At 36.3% G+C, this 17,440-nt stretch overlaps 1 protein-coding gene across 2 annotated transcripts in view; it reads right to left on the bottom strand.

The window, feature by feature from the left end:
- SEC14L5 (SEC14 like lipid binding 5) overlaps window positions 1-17,440 on the bottom strand; it is a 76,103-nt gene that overhangs the window by 13,224 nt on the left and 45,439 nt on the right. For both annotated transcript variants that reach the window (XM_051964256.1, XM_051964247.1), the window contains exons 6-7: window positions 17,227-17,338; window positions 10,854-10,966 (exon numbers count right to left, since the gene is read on the bottom strand). In XM_051964256.1, the coding sequence (XP_051820216.1) occupies window positions 10,854-10,966; window positions 17,227-17,338 (225 nt within the window). The remainder of the gene's footprint in view (window positions 1-10,853; window positions 10,967-17,226; window positions 17,339-17,440) is intronic.

Below are 17,440 nucleotides of genomic sequence, written 5' to 3' on the forward strand. Positions count from 1 at the left end.
ATGTTGCCACATACACAACAGAATACAAGAGAGGATTCAGCATAAAACAAATTTCTATTTCAAGAAAACATAATATTAACAAATAATACACATTGTTTTCAAAGCTGCCAAGCTTTTCTTTGCTTCCTTCTAGGTTTTCTTTTGTCCTCTGCTGTGTACTTTTTATTTTACTTTTCCCCCTCCCATACCCAATTCCCAAAGAGGCTATAATTAAACAAAGGTATATACATGTGCATAGTATTGTCTGTCCTTCCATTCTCGAAGAGGACCTTAACATCAAAGAGGTGATGCCATGACATGCAAGTGAATTGGACTTAAGTGAGGAAGGCTGAGCAAGGTCACCTGTCTCACTTTCCCTCCAGAGCCTTCTGGGTCCAGTGACAAGATACAGATTAGGATGACTGGAGACGGCCCTGAATGCATTGGGAGACTTTGATGTTATGGGCTAGAACTTGAAACAAGGAACTAAATGGAACTGAGGATACAGTTGTGATGATTTTCTTCTTTAAAATAATAGTTCTCTCTGGGGGAGAGTAGGTTTCTCAGGGAGGTTTTCTGGAGGCAGCCTTAGTGTCAGTTGAAAGTAATAATCACCTCAAAACACAGCCAGGTATTAAAAGTTCAGATCTTTTATTGCCTCCAATATAGCCCGGTTAGCTTTTCTTAGAGACCTCTCTCACTCCTTGGTTCTAAGAGCCCTTGCAGCTTTGCCCTTTGCTTCTGCCTCTGCCTCCAGCCAGCACCAAGGTAAAAGTTGTAATGAATCTTTCTTGCCTCTGAGAGAAGCTTCTGGCTCTCCCAGAGTGCTCTGTGTCTGGCCCAGAGTGGTGCTCTCCAATGTAATTCAGCTGAACTCTCTTCTGCCACCAGCCAGCCAAGTGGAAAATGGAATGAATCTCTCCCCAATTGGGCCTCTGCTTTCTTCTTATATGTCAGAGAGCGGATTATGGGTTTCTCCCAGAGTGCTCTCTGGCCCTAAGAGCTTCAAGGGAGGTGTGAATTCACAGAGTTACACAGTTTACTTTGTGAATCTCCCATACATGTGAATTCCAATGAGTAAAGGTGTAAACACAAGCATTGTATCAATTAGTTCTACTTAGTATCTTGTTTCAGGTTCTGGCGCAAAACATCAACTCTAATAAATTAGCAGTTTGTGAAGATTGCAACAGACAGTGGTTAAATCTAGTTTAGCATTGATTTAATCCTACAACAAATAATGGTTTCCTAGTGAAATAATGATTGGTGTATACTCGGTTATGGAACATATAAGGAAGAGCTCTCAGGGCCAGAAAGGACAAGCCCACTAGAAGCTCTCGGAGCCTCAGCCAGGATTCAGTCGAGGAGATTCAGAAGCCAGAGAAGGCAGCTTAAGCTCTCAGAACCAAGACTACAGATAGGCCTCTAAGGAAAAACTAGCCGAGCCCCAAGGAAAAGAGAATAGACTTTGAAGGAGACAATAAAGGATTTGGACTTTAACTCCTGGCTGCATTAGGGGGTGATTACATTGAACTGAAAGGAAGGCTGCTTCCAGAAGCCCCCCCAAGAAACCTGCTTCCAGAGAATATTACATTTTAGAGAAGAATATTATACCTTGACCTTTTTAAGCTAAGGTTTCAACAGGTCTCAGTTTGACTGAAGTTGCACTCATTCAGTGATTAAGATTAGATAGAAATTGAGGCAAACAATCTCCTCTTTCACCAAATCCAAAGAAAAAGTTTTTCCCCCTCTATTTTCTGCATTTCTTTTATTCTTGGGTGCATATGTTTTACTTGTACAAGAAATTTTTAATTTAGAATAAGTGAATTATCCGTTTTACAATTCAACAACACTCTCATCTTATACTATATATAGCTCTGATGCTGTTCAATCTACTTCCTTTATATCTTTTTTCCTTGAAGTTCCTGGTCTTTTATTTTTCCAAATGAGTTTTTGTTATTTTTTTCTAAGATAATTTTTTAGTCATGTAATTGGGATGACATAGATTAGCTAGGTAAAATTGTCATTTTTACTATGTTAGCTTTACTTGCTTATAAACAATAAATATTACTTCAATTATTTAGATCTGACTTTGTGTAAAAAACATTTTATGTTTGTATTCACATAGTTTCTATATATGTTTTTTATTTTATAGTTTTATTTTAAATTATCTAAAATAATATGGAATAATATTGTTGATACAATATAATTCCCCATTTTTTTCTCTTCTGATTAACTCTTAGTTTTAACTTTATCTAAGATCATGACTCCTAACTCTGCATTTTGTATGTAATAAATTCTACTCCAGCCTTTTATTATCTTTGTGTGTCTCTCATTTTTATAGCATTTCCTAAAAGCAACATGTTGTTGAATGTTTATTTTTAATCTGCTATCACTTTGTTTTATTTGTCTATACAAATTCATTCCATCCATGTTCTTTAATTACTTGTTATCCTTCTCATCTTAGGCCTATCCTTCCTCACTCCTCTGCTTTACTTCTACCTACTATTTTGCCTTCTTATTCCTTAAGCTACCCATACCCCCGAGTCCTTCCCTTATCCCTTCTCTTGTCCTATCCTTTTGTCCTCTTATTTCCTTCTAAATTTAGAAGACCTTTATATCCTTCTAGATATATATGTTTTTCCTTCTTTAATCCATTCCGATTAGAGTGAGGTTCCAGTACTATCAACCCTCCTACATACTAGCTTCTTCTGTGTTCATTTTCTTTTTATATGTCATTTGTATGAATTATTCCTTTTTCTCTCCCTACAGTTTTTTAAAGACTCACCCCATCATACAGTGTTTAGCCCAAGCCTTTCTTTCAAACTACCCAAATTACAACAATTTGACCTTATTGAGTCACTTATGATTGGCCTTTGATCTTTACCTTGTAGTTCCCCTGGATGTTATATCTATCTTTTCCCTTAAGTTCTGCTATCTGAGAAAAAGATTATGATAAATGTTGGAGGAGATGTGGAAAAAGTAGGACACATACATTTTTGGTGAAGCTGTGAATCTAATCATTCTGGAGAGCAATTTGGAACTATATCTAAAGGACTATCAAACTGTACAGTAAGTACCTTTTCATTTAGCAATGTTTATAATGGGTCTGTATCCCAAAGAGATCATAAAAAAGGGGAAAGAACCCTATGTGCAAAAAAGTTTGTAGCAGCCTTTTTTGTAGTGGCAAAGAACTGAAAAGTAAGTAGATGCCCTTCAGTCGAGGAATGCCTAAATAAGTTTTGGTATACAAGACAATGGGATATTATTGTTTTATAAGAAATGATGAGTAAACTAACTTTAGAAAAGCCTGGAAAGACACATGAATTGATGCTAGGTGAAGTGAGAACCAAGAGAACATCATATACAGCAACAACAAAATAATGTGATGAACAACTGTGATGGACTTGGATCTTTCAACAATGAGATGATTCAAGGCAGTCCATTAGACTTGTGATGGAAAGAGTCATCTGAGAGTTCCATCAGGACTGAATGTGGATCACAACATAGTATTTTCACCTTTTTTGTTTTATTGTTTGTTTCTTGTTTTTTTCTTTCTCATTTTGCCCCTTTTGTTCTGATTTTTCTTTTGCAGTATGACAAATGTGTAAATATATTTAGAAGAATTTAACATGTTTAACCTATATTGGACTACTTGCTGTTTAGGGGAGGGGAGAGGAGAAAAATTTAGAACATGAGGTTTTGCAAGGATGGGAATGTGGAAAACTGTCTTTCAACATTTTGAAAAATAAAAAGCTATTATTTAAAAAGTGAATTCTGCTCTCTGAAAGTTTTTCAGTTCATTAAATTTCCAATTTTTCCCCCCATTCACGATTATGCTTAACTTTGCTGGGTAAATTACCCTTAATCACAATCCCAGTTCTTTTGCTCTATGAAATACAATATTTCAATACCCACAGTTCTTCAATGTAGTAGCTGCTAGGTCTTCTATAATTCTTATTGTAGCTTCGTGATATTTAAATTTTTTTTTTCCCTTGCTGCTTTCAATATTTTCTCTTTAACTTGGGAGCTCTGAAATTTGGCTGTGATATTCCTGTAAGTTTTCCTCCTGGGAGTTCTTTCAAATGGAGATTAATGAGTTTTTTCTATTTCTGCTTTGTCTTCTAGTTTTAGAACTTCAGGGCAATTTCTCTTCATAATTTATTGTAATATTTTATTAAGATTTTTTAAATCGTAATTTTCAGATAGTCATGTATTTCTGTATTATTTTTCCTTATCTGTTCTCTAGATCAGTTATTTTTCTGATGAGATGTTTCACATTCTCTTCTGTTTTTTTATTCTTTTGATTGTTTTATTATTTCTTGGTGTCATAGTATATCATCAACTTCCTTTTGTCCAATTCTAATTTTCAAAGAATTATTTTTTTCCTTAAATTTTTAATTCCTTTTTTCAAGTTGGTTGATTTTCTTTTAATGATTTTCTTGGGTTGCTCTTTTTTTTCTTCTAATTTTTCCTTGATCTCTCTTGTTTGATTTTAAAATCCGTTTAAAATTCTTCCAACAACTCTTTTTATAACTGGAATCATTTGACATTACTCCTTGAAAAATAAGTGGCTTTTTTTAGTGCCATTATCTTCCTCTGAATATGAACCCATATCTTCTCTATCCTCACGGTAGCTAGGTTTCTTTCTCTGTTACTTACTCATTTTTGTTTTATTTTGTTTTTAGTAGTTATTAGTGTAATCAAGTTCTAGGTCCAAAGCATGTCAGATGATGCCCCAAGCTTCAAGCCTTCTTACTGTTATTTTTTGATTTATCCCAAGGCTCAACATTGGGCTCCCCTAAATCACAACTAGAGGGCTCCTAGCCATGCAGTCCTACAAGTAATGTTGTTCCCTGTGGTCCCTCTGGTGGCTATAAATTACAGCTATCCTCTCTACTCTGGAACTGACTCCAGGGACTCTGCTCTCCTGCAAGTACCACAGCCAGCAAAGTCCCTACCCCTCTTCCATTGTACTCACCAGGTATGTGCTAACTCCTCCCCAGCAGCCACAGCCCAGGGACATACCTGGTCAATACAGGTGTGCTATATGTCACTCAATAATGGAAGGTCCTTCAATCTTCTCCCATTCATCCAAGGTTCTAAGGCTAAGGATGTCCCTCAAACTAACTGCCTTTAGTTTGTTTATTGATTCTGCAGAGTTGATCTAGAGGTGTTTGAGTTTTACTCAGGCATATCCTCCCAGGTCTTTCCAGAGATCTTCTCAAGTAGCCTTAGGTAAATAACTACTTTATCCTGACTTTTGTTTATTTCAGCTGCTCTACATTTCCTCTGAGGGAAAAGTCCACTCTCTTCTGTCTTTTTTTGTGGAGAAAATCTGGAAGGCTGACCTAGTCCACCATTTTCCCAGAATCCTCTCTAAGAATGGTGTTAAATGCTCCAAGATTGTCAGTCTACAGATGGTAAGTCAATGAGCTTGACTTCTATACCTGGAAAAATTTTAGAACCCATTATTGAGCAGATGGCTTTGTGAGCATTGAGAAAGAGAAACTATGATTATTAAAAGTTAGCATAATTTCAGACTATTTGCTTTTTTACAGTTAAAACTACTAATAAATCAAGGAAATGCTATAGATATTACATACAAAATATCTGATAAAGTCCCTCAAGTTATTCTTGTGGTTAAAATAGAGAAATAAATCTAGATGACCAGGATAAATGGATTTAGAATTGCTTGGACGATGGGATCTAAAATATAACCTTTAAAGGAATTGACATCAATTTAGAACTCTAATGTAGAGGACCCAACCAGGGATTCATCCTCAGCCTAGTACTGTTCAAGAATTTTAATTGATGATTTAGATTAAAAAATAGAGGGCAATTCTCTCAAATATAAAAATGGCACAAAGCTTGACTTGTGTGGCAATACACACATACACATTTATATCCTTTTATAGCTTATGTGTTGGTTGACAAACTTTTAAAAAACCATTCTGAGTTGGCTCCTTTATTCCCTTTGAATCCCACATTAAAGAATGTCAGCATTTCATATAAATATATATGTGTAATCATATAATATATACTTCCTTATATCAGTTCTTTCTCTGGAGGTAGATTGCATTTTTTTCTTCATAACTCCTTTAAAGTTGATTTGAAAATTCATATTACTCAGACTAGGATAGTCATGCACAGTTACTCTTTGAACATCATTATTGTTACTCTGTACCAGATATGGGGAACTTTTTTATGCCAAGGGCCATACAAAATTATCAATTTATATAACTCAAGAGGTGGGAGATTGTTATATCTAGCTTTCAGTTATCATCGCCTGCAATTGCCTTAGTTTGCCTTAATAAGTGATTTTGAGGGCCTTATACAATCAGAGAGTTGTGTTTCTCTTTCTCTCACTTTGCATTATTTCATGCAAATTTTTCCATGTTTTTCAAAAACAATCTCCTTATTTCTTACAGCACAGTAGTATTCCATCACAATTATATACCATACAGTCTTTCCTCAATTGATAGGCCCTCAATTTATATAAATATTTTTGAATATATAAGTTTATTTTCCTTTTTCCCTCATCACTTTTAAAAGCAGATCTAATAGTGATATTGTTGGATCAAAGGATATAACTTTCTGGGCATAATACCTGATTGTTCTCCAAAATGGTTGGAACAGTTCACAGCTCTACCAATTTTGGGACACAAACAGTATCCCAATTTTTCCATATCCTCTTTAACATTTGTCATTTCCCCCATTATCATTTTAGCCAATCTGATGGTATTTCAATGTTGATATATTAAAATATAAGGTCTCTATCCACGGAAAATGTCTATAAAATTTTTTTATCAATTTTCTTATTTCTTTCTAATGTTGGTTGCATTAGTTTCATTTGGTCAAAATCTTTTTAATTTAATGCAAAGTTAGTTATCTGACATCTCACATCTTGTTTGTTCAAAAATTCTTCACCTATCCATAAATCTGATAAATAGTATGGTCCATGTTCTAACTTACTTGTAATAATATCTCCTTTTATGAATAAGTCATGTATCCATTTTGACCTTATCTTGGTAAATGGTACAAGATAATAAGTCTATATATAGTTTATGGTAGACTACTTTCCAATTTTCACAGAAATCTTTTTTTTTCCTGAGGAAATTGGGATTAAGTGACTTGCCCAGGGTCACACAGCTAGGAAGTACTAAATGTCTGAGGTTGGCTTTGAACTCAGGTCCTCCTGATTTCAGGGTTGGTGCTCTATCCACTGGCCACCTAGCTGCCCCTTAGCAATTTTTTAAAAATTAAATCATGCATTCTTATCCTAAAATCCTAGATCTTTACATTCATCAGACATAAAGTTATTATAATTATTTACTACTGTGTTTTATATACCCTATTCTGTTCCACTGATTCACCATTCTATTTCTTAACCATTTCCAAGTAGTTTGGATAGTTACTGTCTTATAATATGGTTTAATTTTTTTTACATTTTTTCATTAATTCTTTTTATCTTCTTTTGTTTTTTCAAATGAATTTTATTGTTTTTTCTAGTTCAATCAAATAATTTGTGGAAGTTTAATTTGTATGGCACTTTATAAATACATAGATTTGTTTAGATAGAATTGTCATTTTTTTAAATGGGCTTGGCCCAATTTAACATGAACAATCAATACATCTCCAATTATTTAAATCTGACTTTATAAAAAGTGTTTTATCATTATGTTCATATAGTTCTTGAGTTCATCTTGGTAAGAATACTTCCAGGTATTTATAGTGTCTATGGTTATTTCAAATAATTTATCTTTCCCTATTTCTTTTCACAGATCTTTGTTAGTCATGTATAGAAATGCTGATGACTTATGTGGATTAATTTTATATTCTGCTACTTTGACAAAATTATTCATTCCTTTAATTAATTTTTAGCTGAATCTCTAGGATTTTCCAGCTACATATAGCTGGCATCATATAATTTGCAAAAAGAAATAATTTGATTTTGTATGGGTCATTCTGACTTTTCAAATTTCTTTTCCTCTTCTTATCACTATATCTAAAATTTTTAGTACCATATTAAATAATATTGGTGATAATGGGCATCCTTGTTTTACTTTGGTCTTATTGGCAAGGTTTCTGGCTTATCCCCAGTACAGATAATGCTTGCTAATGATTTTAGGTAGCAGATTATCTTTCTTAAAAGATGGCAACAGGATAAAACAATGGGCCCAAAGCATACAAAATTTATTTGAGTTACATATGTCTGTATTATATACCTGGATTCAAAAAAGCAACTTGGTAGAAGGAGGAAAAGATGTAGGAGAAGGAATAGTTGGTTCCTATAGGGAAAAAATCTAGAGGTTTTAGTGTACTGCCAACTCCACATCAATCTTGAGTGTAATATGGCGTTAAAAAAGCCATGTTATTCTAATTTATATAAAGAGAGGCACAATGGCTAGGATGAGGAGATAACAGCTCTACTTTCTTGGCCCTGATCAGGCCATATTTTAAGTACTGTGCTCAAAAAATTGGGCAGATTTTAAAAAAGATATTAGACTGATTATGGTGACAAACACCTCTAATGACTGGAGGAGGTTGGTGAGGTACTGAGGTGACATGGGCCAAGCCAATCAGATATCCATTCCAAGTCCAAGACAAATATGGTAATCTCACCAGGCTATCTTAGGAGGATGGACTGACCTAGGTCAAAAATAGAGTAAGTCAAAGTTTCTATGCTGCTCAGTAGTAGGATTGAATGGCTACCTAACTTCCACACAGCTCTTGGGGAGACCCAGTCTTTAAAAAAAGAGAGAGAAAAAGAGAGAAAATTGGCAAATGTCTCAAGGAGGAAGGCCCAAAGAAAGCAAAACAGGAGAATAAAAAGCATAATGATTACTCTACAATAATGTAAACAAGACAGCACCAAAGAGCAGCTGAATAGAATTGAATTAATACAATTTCAGTCCTAGATGAGGAAACACACTTCCTTCCTCTCAGTAAAGTGGTGGTGGGGGTTATGGGAATAGAATGTTTCATCTGTCCATTCATTTTGTGGGTGAGTTTTGGTTAACTGTTTTTCTTACAAGTTAGGGTTGGAGGCTGGGAAATGAATTTCAGGAAATGTTTATTAATAAGATGCTTAAAAAAGAGGTACCTTATGTGGTGAGAAGACTAGAAAAGAAACTATTTGATATTTATAAAGGTGATTAATCTCCAAAAAAGAGAGTACAGGTTTAGCCTCAGAGAGGACATGACAGCTGTTTAAGTATTCAAAGAACTGTGGTATGTTTACCTCCCTCCTTCTCCTCCTACCCCAACCCCTAGGGAAAAACTAAGAACAATGAGTGGAAATTGCAGAGACAAATTTAGGATCAACTTAAGAAAAACTTCCTAATAATGAATGCTAGCCAAAAGCAAAATAGGCTGCCTCAGAAAGTAATAGCTTCCCCTCTCAGAGGTCTTCAAGAGGAGGCTGATTGACAAGTATTGGGGGATAAAGAAAGTATTCTGTTGAATACAGGGATTGGGCTAAATAGCTCTGAAGTGGTTTTGAGCATGTAGACTGATTCTTTGATGCTTTCCAAAAGAATATCTCTCCTCATTCATTTACTGACAAAGAAAAAAAATTATTCCCTGAAAAGAATAATTTAGGACCATTTCTTGAAGGAGAAGGGAAGGGAATAAGTGAATGAATGAAGACTAGAGGGATGAATAAAAAGAAAAGCACTTATTTAAAACTTACTATGTACCAAGTACTATGCCAAATTCTAGGAATACAAATAAAAAAGAAGACAATATGTTTATAAAAGGTTTGGTTTTTCTTGCTTTCATAATGAATGTGAGGCATAGGAGAGAGAGAATATTTACCTAAAAATAAAATAAAGTTGAATTTTTTTAAAAAGGAAAGAAAACAAAAAGCCTGATTTTCCTGATTTTCTTTCTTCTACTTCTGACTATTGACCAAAAGGATCAAATAAGATAATTGCAGCACAGTGTCTAGCACACAGTAGGTGTTATATAAATAAAGATATCATGCTCATCCTTACATTTCAGAAAGATCCAAGGTACAATGTAAGTGTGAATTTCTATGTTACAGACTTTCTATAGTCCAGTTCTTAGACTGTGGGTTTTCAAATCATATTCTATTTACTCAAGATGTATTTTTCTGAAACTTGTATACTGCTGCCTAAACAATGTTCCTCATATGCTTTGAATAATAATATTAAAATATACAAAAATCTTGATAAATCCCCATTATATAATAATACTGCAGTCAATAACAACAGCAACAGTAACAATAATAATGGAATTTTACATATGCTTTAAAGTGTATAAACATTTTACATGTAGTAAGCCTCTTAAGCCTCACAACCATCCTGACGGAAGTTAGTTTTAACAACTAAAAAAATCATGTCTTACCAAACCAAGTTCACACTCCTAAGTTTGATACTCATGGCCTGAACATAAGTCTCTAGGCTTATCAAATTCTACTCTTTTTTGTGAATTCTATTTCCAGTCAAACTAAACTATTTACCTTCTTCCTGCTCACTCTCATCTCTATGCCTTTGTTCTTGCCTGATCTCTATGTCTGAAATGGACTCCTAAGTATCCATCTATTGAAATCCCTCTTTTCCTTCGAGTCTCAGATTAGATCACCCTCTAGTAAACAGTGACCACTTCCTCCTTAAATTTCTCAGACAATTTCTTTAGTCATCTCCTTTGTATTTACACTATGCCCTGTTTTTATGATTAGTGCACATTTCTTATCTCCCAACCTGACTATAAGATCCTTGAGGACAGGGATTGTTATCTTAGTTCATTTTTGCACCCTTAGCACCTCGAGTATGTACATTGCATACCACAGGTCCTTCATGAATACTGGAAAGCCAAGATCACTGAGCAAAATAAGTCCTTTAGTAACTCACCTTTCCTTTATGTGTTTCCTGTAACCACTGGCGGAGTCTGATCAAGCAGCTCTCCTGTATGGGGGTGAGCTGCCCCAAATATCGCTCAATGTAGTCTGTGTCCAGCTTGTCAGCTGAAAGGAAGAAATAAGTATCAAAGGACAGTTAGTAAGATACAAGAAAGGGGCAAGCATAATATAGCAGAAAACACAACCCTCCTAAACCTAATCATCTACATCATAGCCACCCGAACCACATTTCTAACTCTCAACTTTTCAAACATCACCAAAATTAAATCCCTCAGCAGCCTATGAAACAAATCAACACCAACAACCATCATTATCCTCTTCACACTCCTATCCTTAGTCAGGTTGGACTTATAAACAGGGGATTGAGTTTCTATTTCCAATTCTACCACAAACTAGCTGCATAATCTTGGTCAAGTCTTTTCCCTTCTCAATACCACCCTTTTTGCTGTTGTTTGCTTACTTTTTATTTTCTTTCTCATTTTTTCTTTTTGATCTGATTTTTCTTCTGTGGCATAATAATTATGGAAATATGATATAGAAGAATTGCACAGATTTAACATATGTTGGATTACTTGCTCTCTAGGGCAGGGCAACCTGCAGGGCAGGGAGGAAAGGAGGAAGAAAAAAAATGGAACCCAATGTTTTGCAAGGGTGAATATTGAAAACTATCTTTGCATACATTTTCAAAATTAAAAACTGTTATTAAAAAAAAGAAATCATTTGCTATAGCAACCATAGGTGATGATGAGCTGAAAGCTAGGTACTCCCACTATTTGAGTTCTATAAGTTAGTAATTTTGTATGGCCTGTGAACCATTTTATAAATATCCAAATGGCCATTGGCAGGAAAAAGGTTCTCTACCTCTGGACTAGGGTAAGAGTCGACTGGAAGCACAGAGGACAATGATATCAGCTCTGGGCCTTGCACACTGCAGTAGCAACAACAGCTATACCAGGAGCACTCATTTTCCCAGAGATGGTAGGAGTATTGAATATCTAGTCAGAAAGAAATTACAGGGGATCCCTTTGCACTTATTAGATGCAGGGCTAGCCACCATTTGCAACAACATTGTCTATTACCCAATTCTGGATGGCAGTTCCAGGAGAAAGAAGTATTTGTAGTCAGTCTTAAGGAGGAGAGCAATGACCAACCTTTCCCCATGTCACACCACCTTGTAAGCACTGAAAACTTATAGACTCCCAGACCTATCTATGAAAGCAAGCAGGGTTTAAAAAAAGCCTGAAGCTTAGGACAACAATCCCTTATCCCCAGAGGAGTAGAGCCCAATTCTAACATAAATTCCGAAGTCAAGAAATAAACTGAGTATCAGAGTCCAGTGGCCTGCTTCTTTGTCCAGTGCTACTTCTGATACCAATTAATGTTATTTGGACCAAATTAGCCTCTAACGTGTGAATTGCTGGATCTGAACAGAGCAGGTTAGAGATCAAAGAGTCAAGAATCAAATAGAAGTTTAATTTCAAAGTACAGGAAATGGCTTACCAGCAACAAGGGATCTAGACACATGTGTCCCTAGTGAGAGGGACTCAAGGAAGTGTGGGAAGATCTCAATACTTAATGGTATAGAGAACTTGGAATATGATATTCTTGAAGGCCAAAGAAATAGGATTACAGCCAAGAATAACCTACCCATTCAGACTGAATATAATCCTTCAAAGAAAAAAGATGGATATTTAATGAAATAGAAAACTTCCAGGCATTCCAGATGAAAAGACAAGAGCTGAATAGAAAAATTTGTATTCCAACCCAAGGATCAAGGGAAGCATAAGAAGATAAACATGAATGAGAAAGTATGAGGAACTTTTAAAGTTTAAAATTTAAGTTTAAAAAGTTCAAAATGTTTATATTCCCTCAAATGGAAAGATGGTATATCTAATCCCCAAGAACTTTATCATCATTAGAGGAATTAGGAGTCTTCTTAAAACAAAATTCATGGATTTGAGACTATTATGTTGAGTTGCTCTCAAAATAAAAATGGAAACTGACAAAAAAGGTGTATTGAGAAGTAGGAAGGAAGAGGAAGAATGGGGGAAATTATCTCACATAAGAAGGTATACATAGAAGAGTTTTTACAATTGAGGAGAAAATATAGGGAATGTATACACTCAACAGGGTATAGAAATCCAAATCCAAATTGCCCAAAAAGAAAGTAGGAGAAGGAGGAGCTAAAAGAAATTAGAGGGGTGATAAGAAGAAGGGAAGATTAAGAGAGGTAGTAGAAGCAAAACAGACTTCTGATGAGAAATAGGGTTTAAAAAGAGAGAGGGAATGCTAAAGCAGAAGAGAATTAAGATGGAGAAAAATATTCAGGTAGCAATCATAACTGTGATGATGGGATGAACTCATCTATAAAATAGAAGTGGATAGCAAATATTATAAATCAGTTTTACATAGGCAAGTGCAATATATTTTAAAAAGAAAAGAACATGGAGATAGATGGGAAGGAGGTGACACCTGAGCTGAGACTTGAAGGAAGCTAAGAATTCTAAGAAGTATTGGTAAGAGAAGTATTATAATCTAGACATGGGAGAGAACCTAGTCAAAGGCACAAAGAAAGAAGATAGAATATTGAGTTCAGGAAGCAGTTAGTGGTCTACTTTGCTGGTGTTAAGTGGAGTAATATGAAGTATGTCTGGAAAGGTAGGGGAGGCAGATTGCAGACATAAATTCAAGGGTGTTCTGGAACTAGCTCAAGCAAACTCAAGAATTATTATATTTTTAGTGTGTGAGCATTTATACTTTGGAAATTAGCAAATGCTACAAAAACCAGGGTTGTATTTATTGTTCTGTGTTTTTTTTAACTTAAGAAAGTGAAAATGTTACCAAAGCAGAGTCAACTTAAAAGTATGCTGCATGAATATTTTTTTTTAGGGAGTCAGTTGTCAAGCATCTGTCAGTACAACCTAAATAGATGCCACCTTAAAGCAAAAGGAAGCACCTAAGATTCTCTGCCTTAGGAAGATTTACTTGACCGCAGGGAAGAGGAGAGTCTTAGGGCAGGAAAAGCAATTAAGAGGCCCCTACAATAGCCTAAGCAGTAGAGTGCTTAAATCAAGATAGCACACATGTAAATGGAGAGAAGAGAACAAATATGAGAATCATTGGATAAAAATCTCATTACCCAATGAGACATGGTCAACAAGGGAGAATAAAGAATCAATAAGGATGCCAACTTGTGTAAATGGAAGGAATACTCTCAATAAATACTCTCAAAAGAAACAAGTAAGTTGGGGCAGCTAGGTAGTGCAGTGGAGAGAGCACCAGCCCTGAAGTCAGGAGGATCTGAGTTCAAATCTAGTCTCAGACACTTAACACTTCCTGGCTGTGTGACCCTGGGCAAGTCACTTAACCCCCAATTGTCTCAGGGGAAAAAAAAAAGAAGAAACAAGTATGTTTTAAGCTAGAGTACTGTTGTAGCCAGCGCGACACAAATGGGCTAGTGGCAGTTGAAAATAAGGCATGATATTTTGAAACAAAGGGAGGGAAATTATAATGAGCCTCACTTTGGACATCCCAGGTTCTACATGTCATATGAAATCCAAGCAGAGATGTCCAATAAGCATCTGCTGATATAAAACTGTATTTTAAAGGAGTTTAGGGATGGTTAAAAGATTTGGAATCATTTGTGTATTGGGGATAATTGAAATGTAAGTAGTGATACACAGTATGAACACTTTCATTCTGAAATATGAAACACTACCTCCCTCTGCCATGGCAGTCCCCTTCTCCCATTGCTGAGTTCTTTTGGGGAGCCTTTAGTTTTTTATTCCCCTTCTGCCTGGGCTTCTGACTCTCAGGACATTGCCACCATGACCTCCACATGGATAATTTCTCTCCCTTCCCTTGATTTTTCAGTTCTTACCCCATTAGAACATAAACTCCTGGGACATTATGATCCAAAGCCTCCCCTATGTACAATAAGGCCAAGAGCTGCAGCCACTCTGCCAAAAACAGGCAATAAGAGGCATCTGTGTAACTGGAAGCAGAGAGGCTGAGCTTGGGAGCATTGTACTGTCTCAGCAGAATCATAGCAGATGGACTGGAGACAGGCAGAGACAGGAGAAGGAAAGGCAAAAGGGGAGGGGAAGGGACAGGGGGAAAAGACAAAACAAAAAAATCCCAGAATCCTTCCGGTCTCTCATGCAAGTGTGAAGGCCTCCTTTCTGCTCCTGAGTACAAAGGCACTCAGTGATCCACAGTGGTATGGATGGAGCAAGGCTCCTCTTCCTGCCAGACCACGGTAAAAGCTAGCTGCTTGGGCAATGGAAGAAATCAGACTGAGCAGATAGAGAAACTCCAGGAGCAGAATGAGAAAGGCAAAAGAAACTAGGCTACAGAATATGCGTACAGGCACAAGGCTCATACTGTTCCTGAGGAAAAAGTAAGGGCAGAGCAATTTTCCTCTCTTTCCCTGACTCCCCCTATGCCTTCATGAGATTAGTTATCCTGTCATCCAAGCATCACAAAGTTGGACAACTACCCCATTAAGTGTCAACAGCATTAAAAGAGAAATGGGCAGCTATTTGGCACACGGATAAACTCTCTTTGCCTCAGTTTCCTCATCAGTAAAATGAGCTAGAAAAGGAAATGGCAAACCACTCCAGTATTTTTGTTACAAAAATCCCAAATAGGGTCATGGAGAATCAGACTCTTGGCTCAACAATAACAAAAGAAAAACTATTTCATTATTCAAAAGGAGACATCAATTATCCTTTGTGGATCCTTTATGGAATAAAAGCCACTTAAGGGCAAGGAAGACCTTGAGTAGGATGTAGCACATAGTAAGTACTTCAAAAATTCTTGTTGATTGATTAATTAGAGCAGCTAAGTGGCACTGCGGATAGAATACAGATATTAGGATTAGAAATCTTGTTGTTATTCAATTGTGTCCAACTCTTCATGACCCCAATTGGGGTTTTCTTGGCATTTCCTTCTCCAGTTCATTTTACAGATGAGGAAACTGAGATAAACAGGATTAAGTGACTTGCTCATGGTCACACAGCTATTTGAACTCAAGTCTTCTTGACTGGAGGACTAGTACTCTATCCACTGTGCCACCCAATTGCCCCAGAGTAAGGGGCAAATTCTACCTGATGCTAACAAGCTGTGAAACACTGGGCAAATCACTGATTCTTTCTCAAACTCAGTTTCCTAATCTATAAAATAGAGTATTAACAGTAGTTCCTTCTGAGGTTGTTGGGAGAATCAAAGGAGAAAACTTATTATAAACTGCTTTGCAGACCTTAAAGAGCTATAGAAATATTAGCTATATTACACTAACCAGTCATCTATGAATTCATGACAGAATTATGGGAAATTCAGAAGCCTTCCTGGCCAGCTCCCCATCCCAGTTGGGAGATGAGCCAAAATAATTCTCCTTCCTAGGGAAAGGGCAAAAATACAGAAAGGAAAGGGAAAGAGGCTGAAATAATTTCAGAACAACAAGTACTTCCTTTCCACCCAACAGTAACTCTTCTTTGTCTTTACCATAAAGACTTTGCAACAAAAGAGCTTAGCTTCTAAAAAAGAAATTCAGAAGGATCCCCAAAGAGTCTCAGGACAGAACTCCATTCTTCTACACACTTTTCTTCTCCAGATAAAATGGCCTTATATCTATCTTGTTTGCTTTGGAGGTGGAGAACAGGAAGGGAGGTCTATGCAGGCAACAAGCCATCTGTTGCCAGGTGTGAGAAATAATTCCTTTGTACCCCTACTCTATTCAAAAAAGTATTATTCAGTTTGATAGTTTATATAAATCACGCAGGGTTAACGAAATGAAATAAGTTCTTAGAGTAGGCCCTTATTGTAGACCTCAGATTTTAATGTAGTGTTCACTACTTGTTTGTGGTGAACAAATTTAGTTGTAAAGCTCATTTGCACAACACAAAATGCTGACAAAGATAACTCCATTCTGTTTTACTCAAATTCCATATCCAAACCCAACATAGGTGGGATTCCTTGATTCTTTGAAATATCCTCCAACTTATTTTTGTAGCTCTAAACCACACTCCCTTGCCCAACATGAGCAGCTGACCATCTGGTCACCAAAGATAACTCTTACCTTGCCCATCTTGATTTTTGGTCCTCAAGAGCAAGGTCTATTGAACCAATGAGATTCTGTATTTTATTATTCTTGTTTTGTGTATTTAAGTATTAAACCCTATAAAAGTAATATTCTAAAAATGAGGGGCATCTCAGATCATGAGGAAGATCTGAGATCTACTTCATTAGAGTGGACTAGGGATGCTTTAATAAAGTGATATTGGCTCAGAGCTCTGCTTCAGTGGTTTTTCTTGCAGATTGGATAATTCCAAAACCCCCACAGAGGGTACTTGGATCTTGCCTACCTGCCAGGCTCCTCTGATCTTCTTCTCTGACAGGGGAAGGTGTCCATCGAGGGATGTGAGAAATGCCCTGAGAGATGAGCTCATTCAAATAATACTCAATCACTTCCTTCCCCTGGAATACAAGACAGTTAAGGACAAGAAAAAGGACAAGGACATATCCTCCATGAACTGAATAGGTCCCAGAACCACCCTTAGCAGACCACCTGGGGGACTC

This window comes from Antechinus flavipes, chromosome 1, assembly GCF_016432865.1.
Source record: "Antechinus flavipes isolate AdamAnt ecotype Samford, QLD, Australia chromosome 1, AdamAnt_v2, whole genome shotgun sequence".
NCBI lineage: Eukaryota > Metazoa > Chordata > Mammalia > Dasyuromorphia > Dasyuridae > Antechinus > Antechinus flavipes.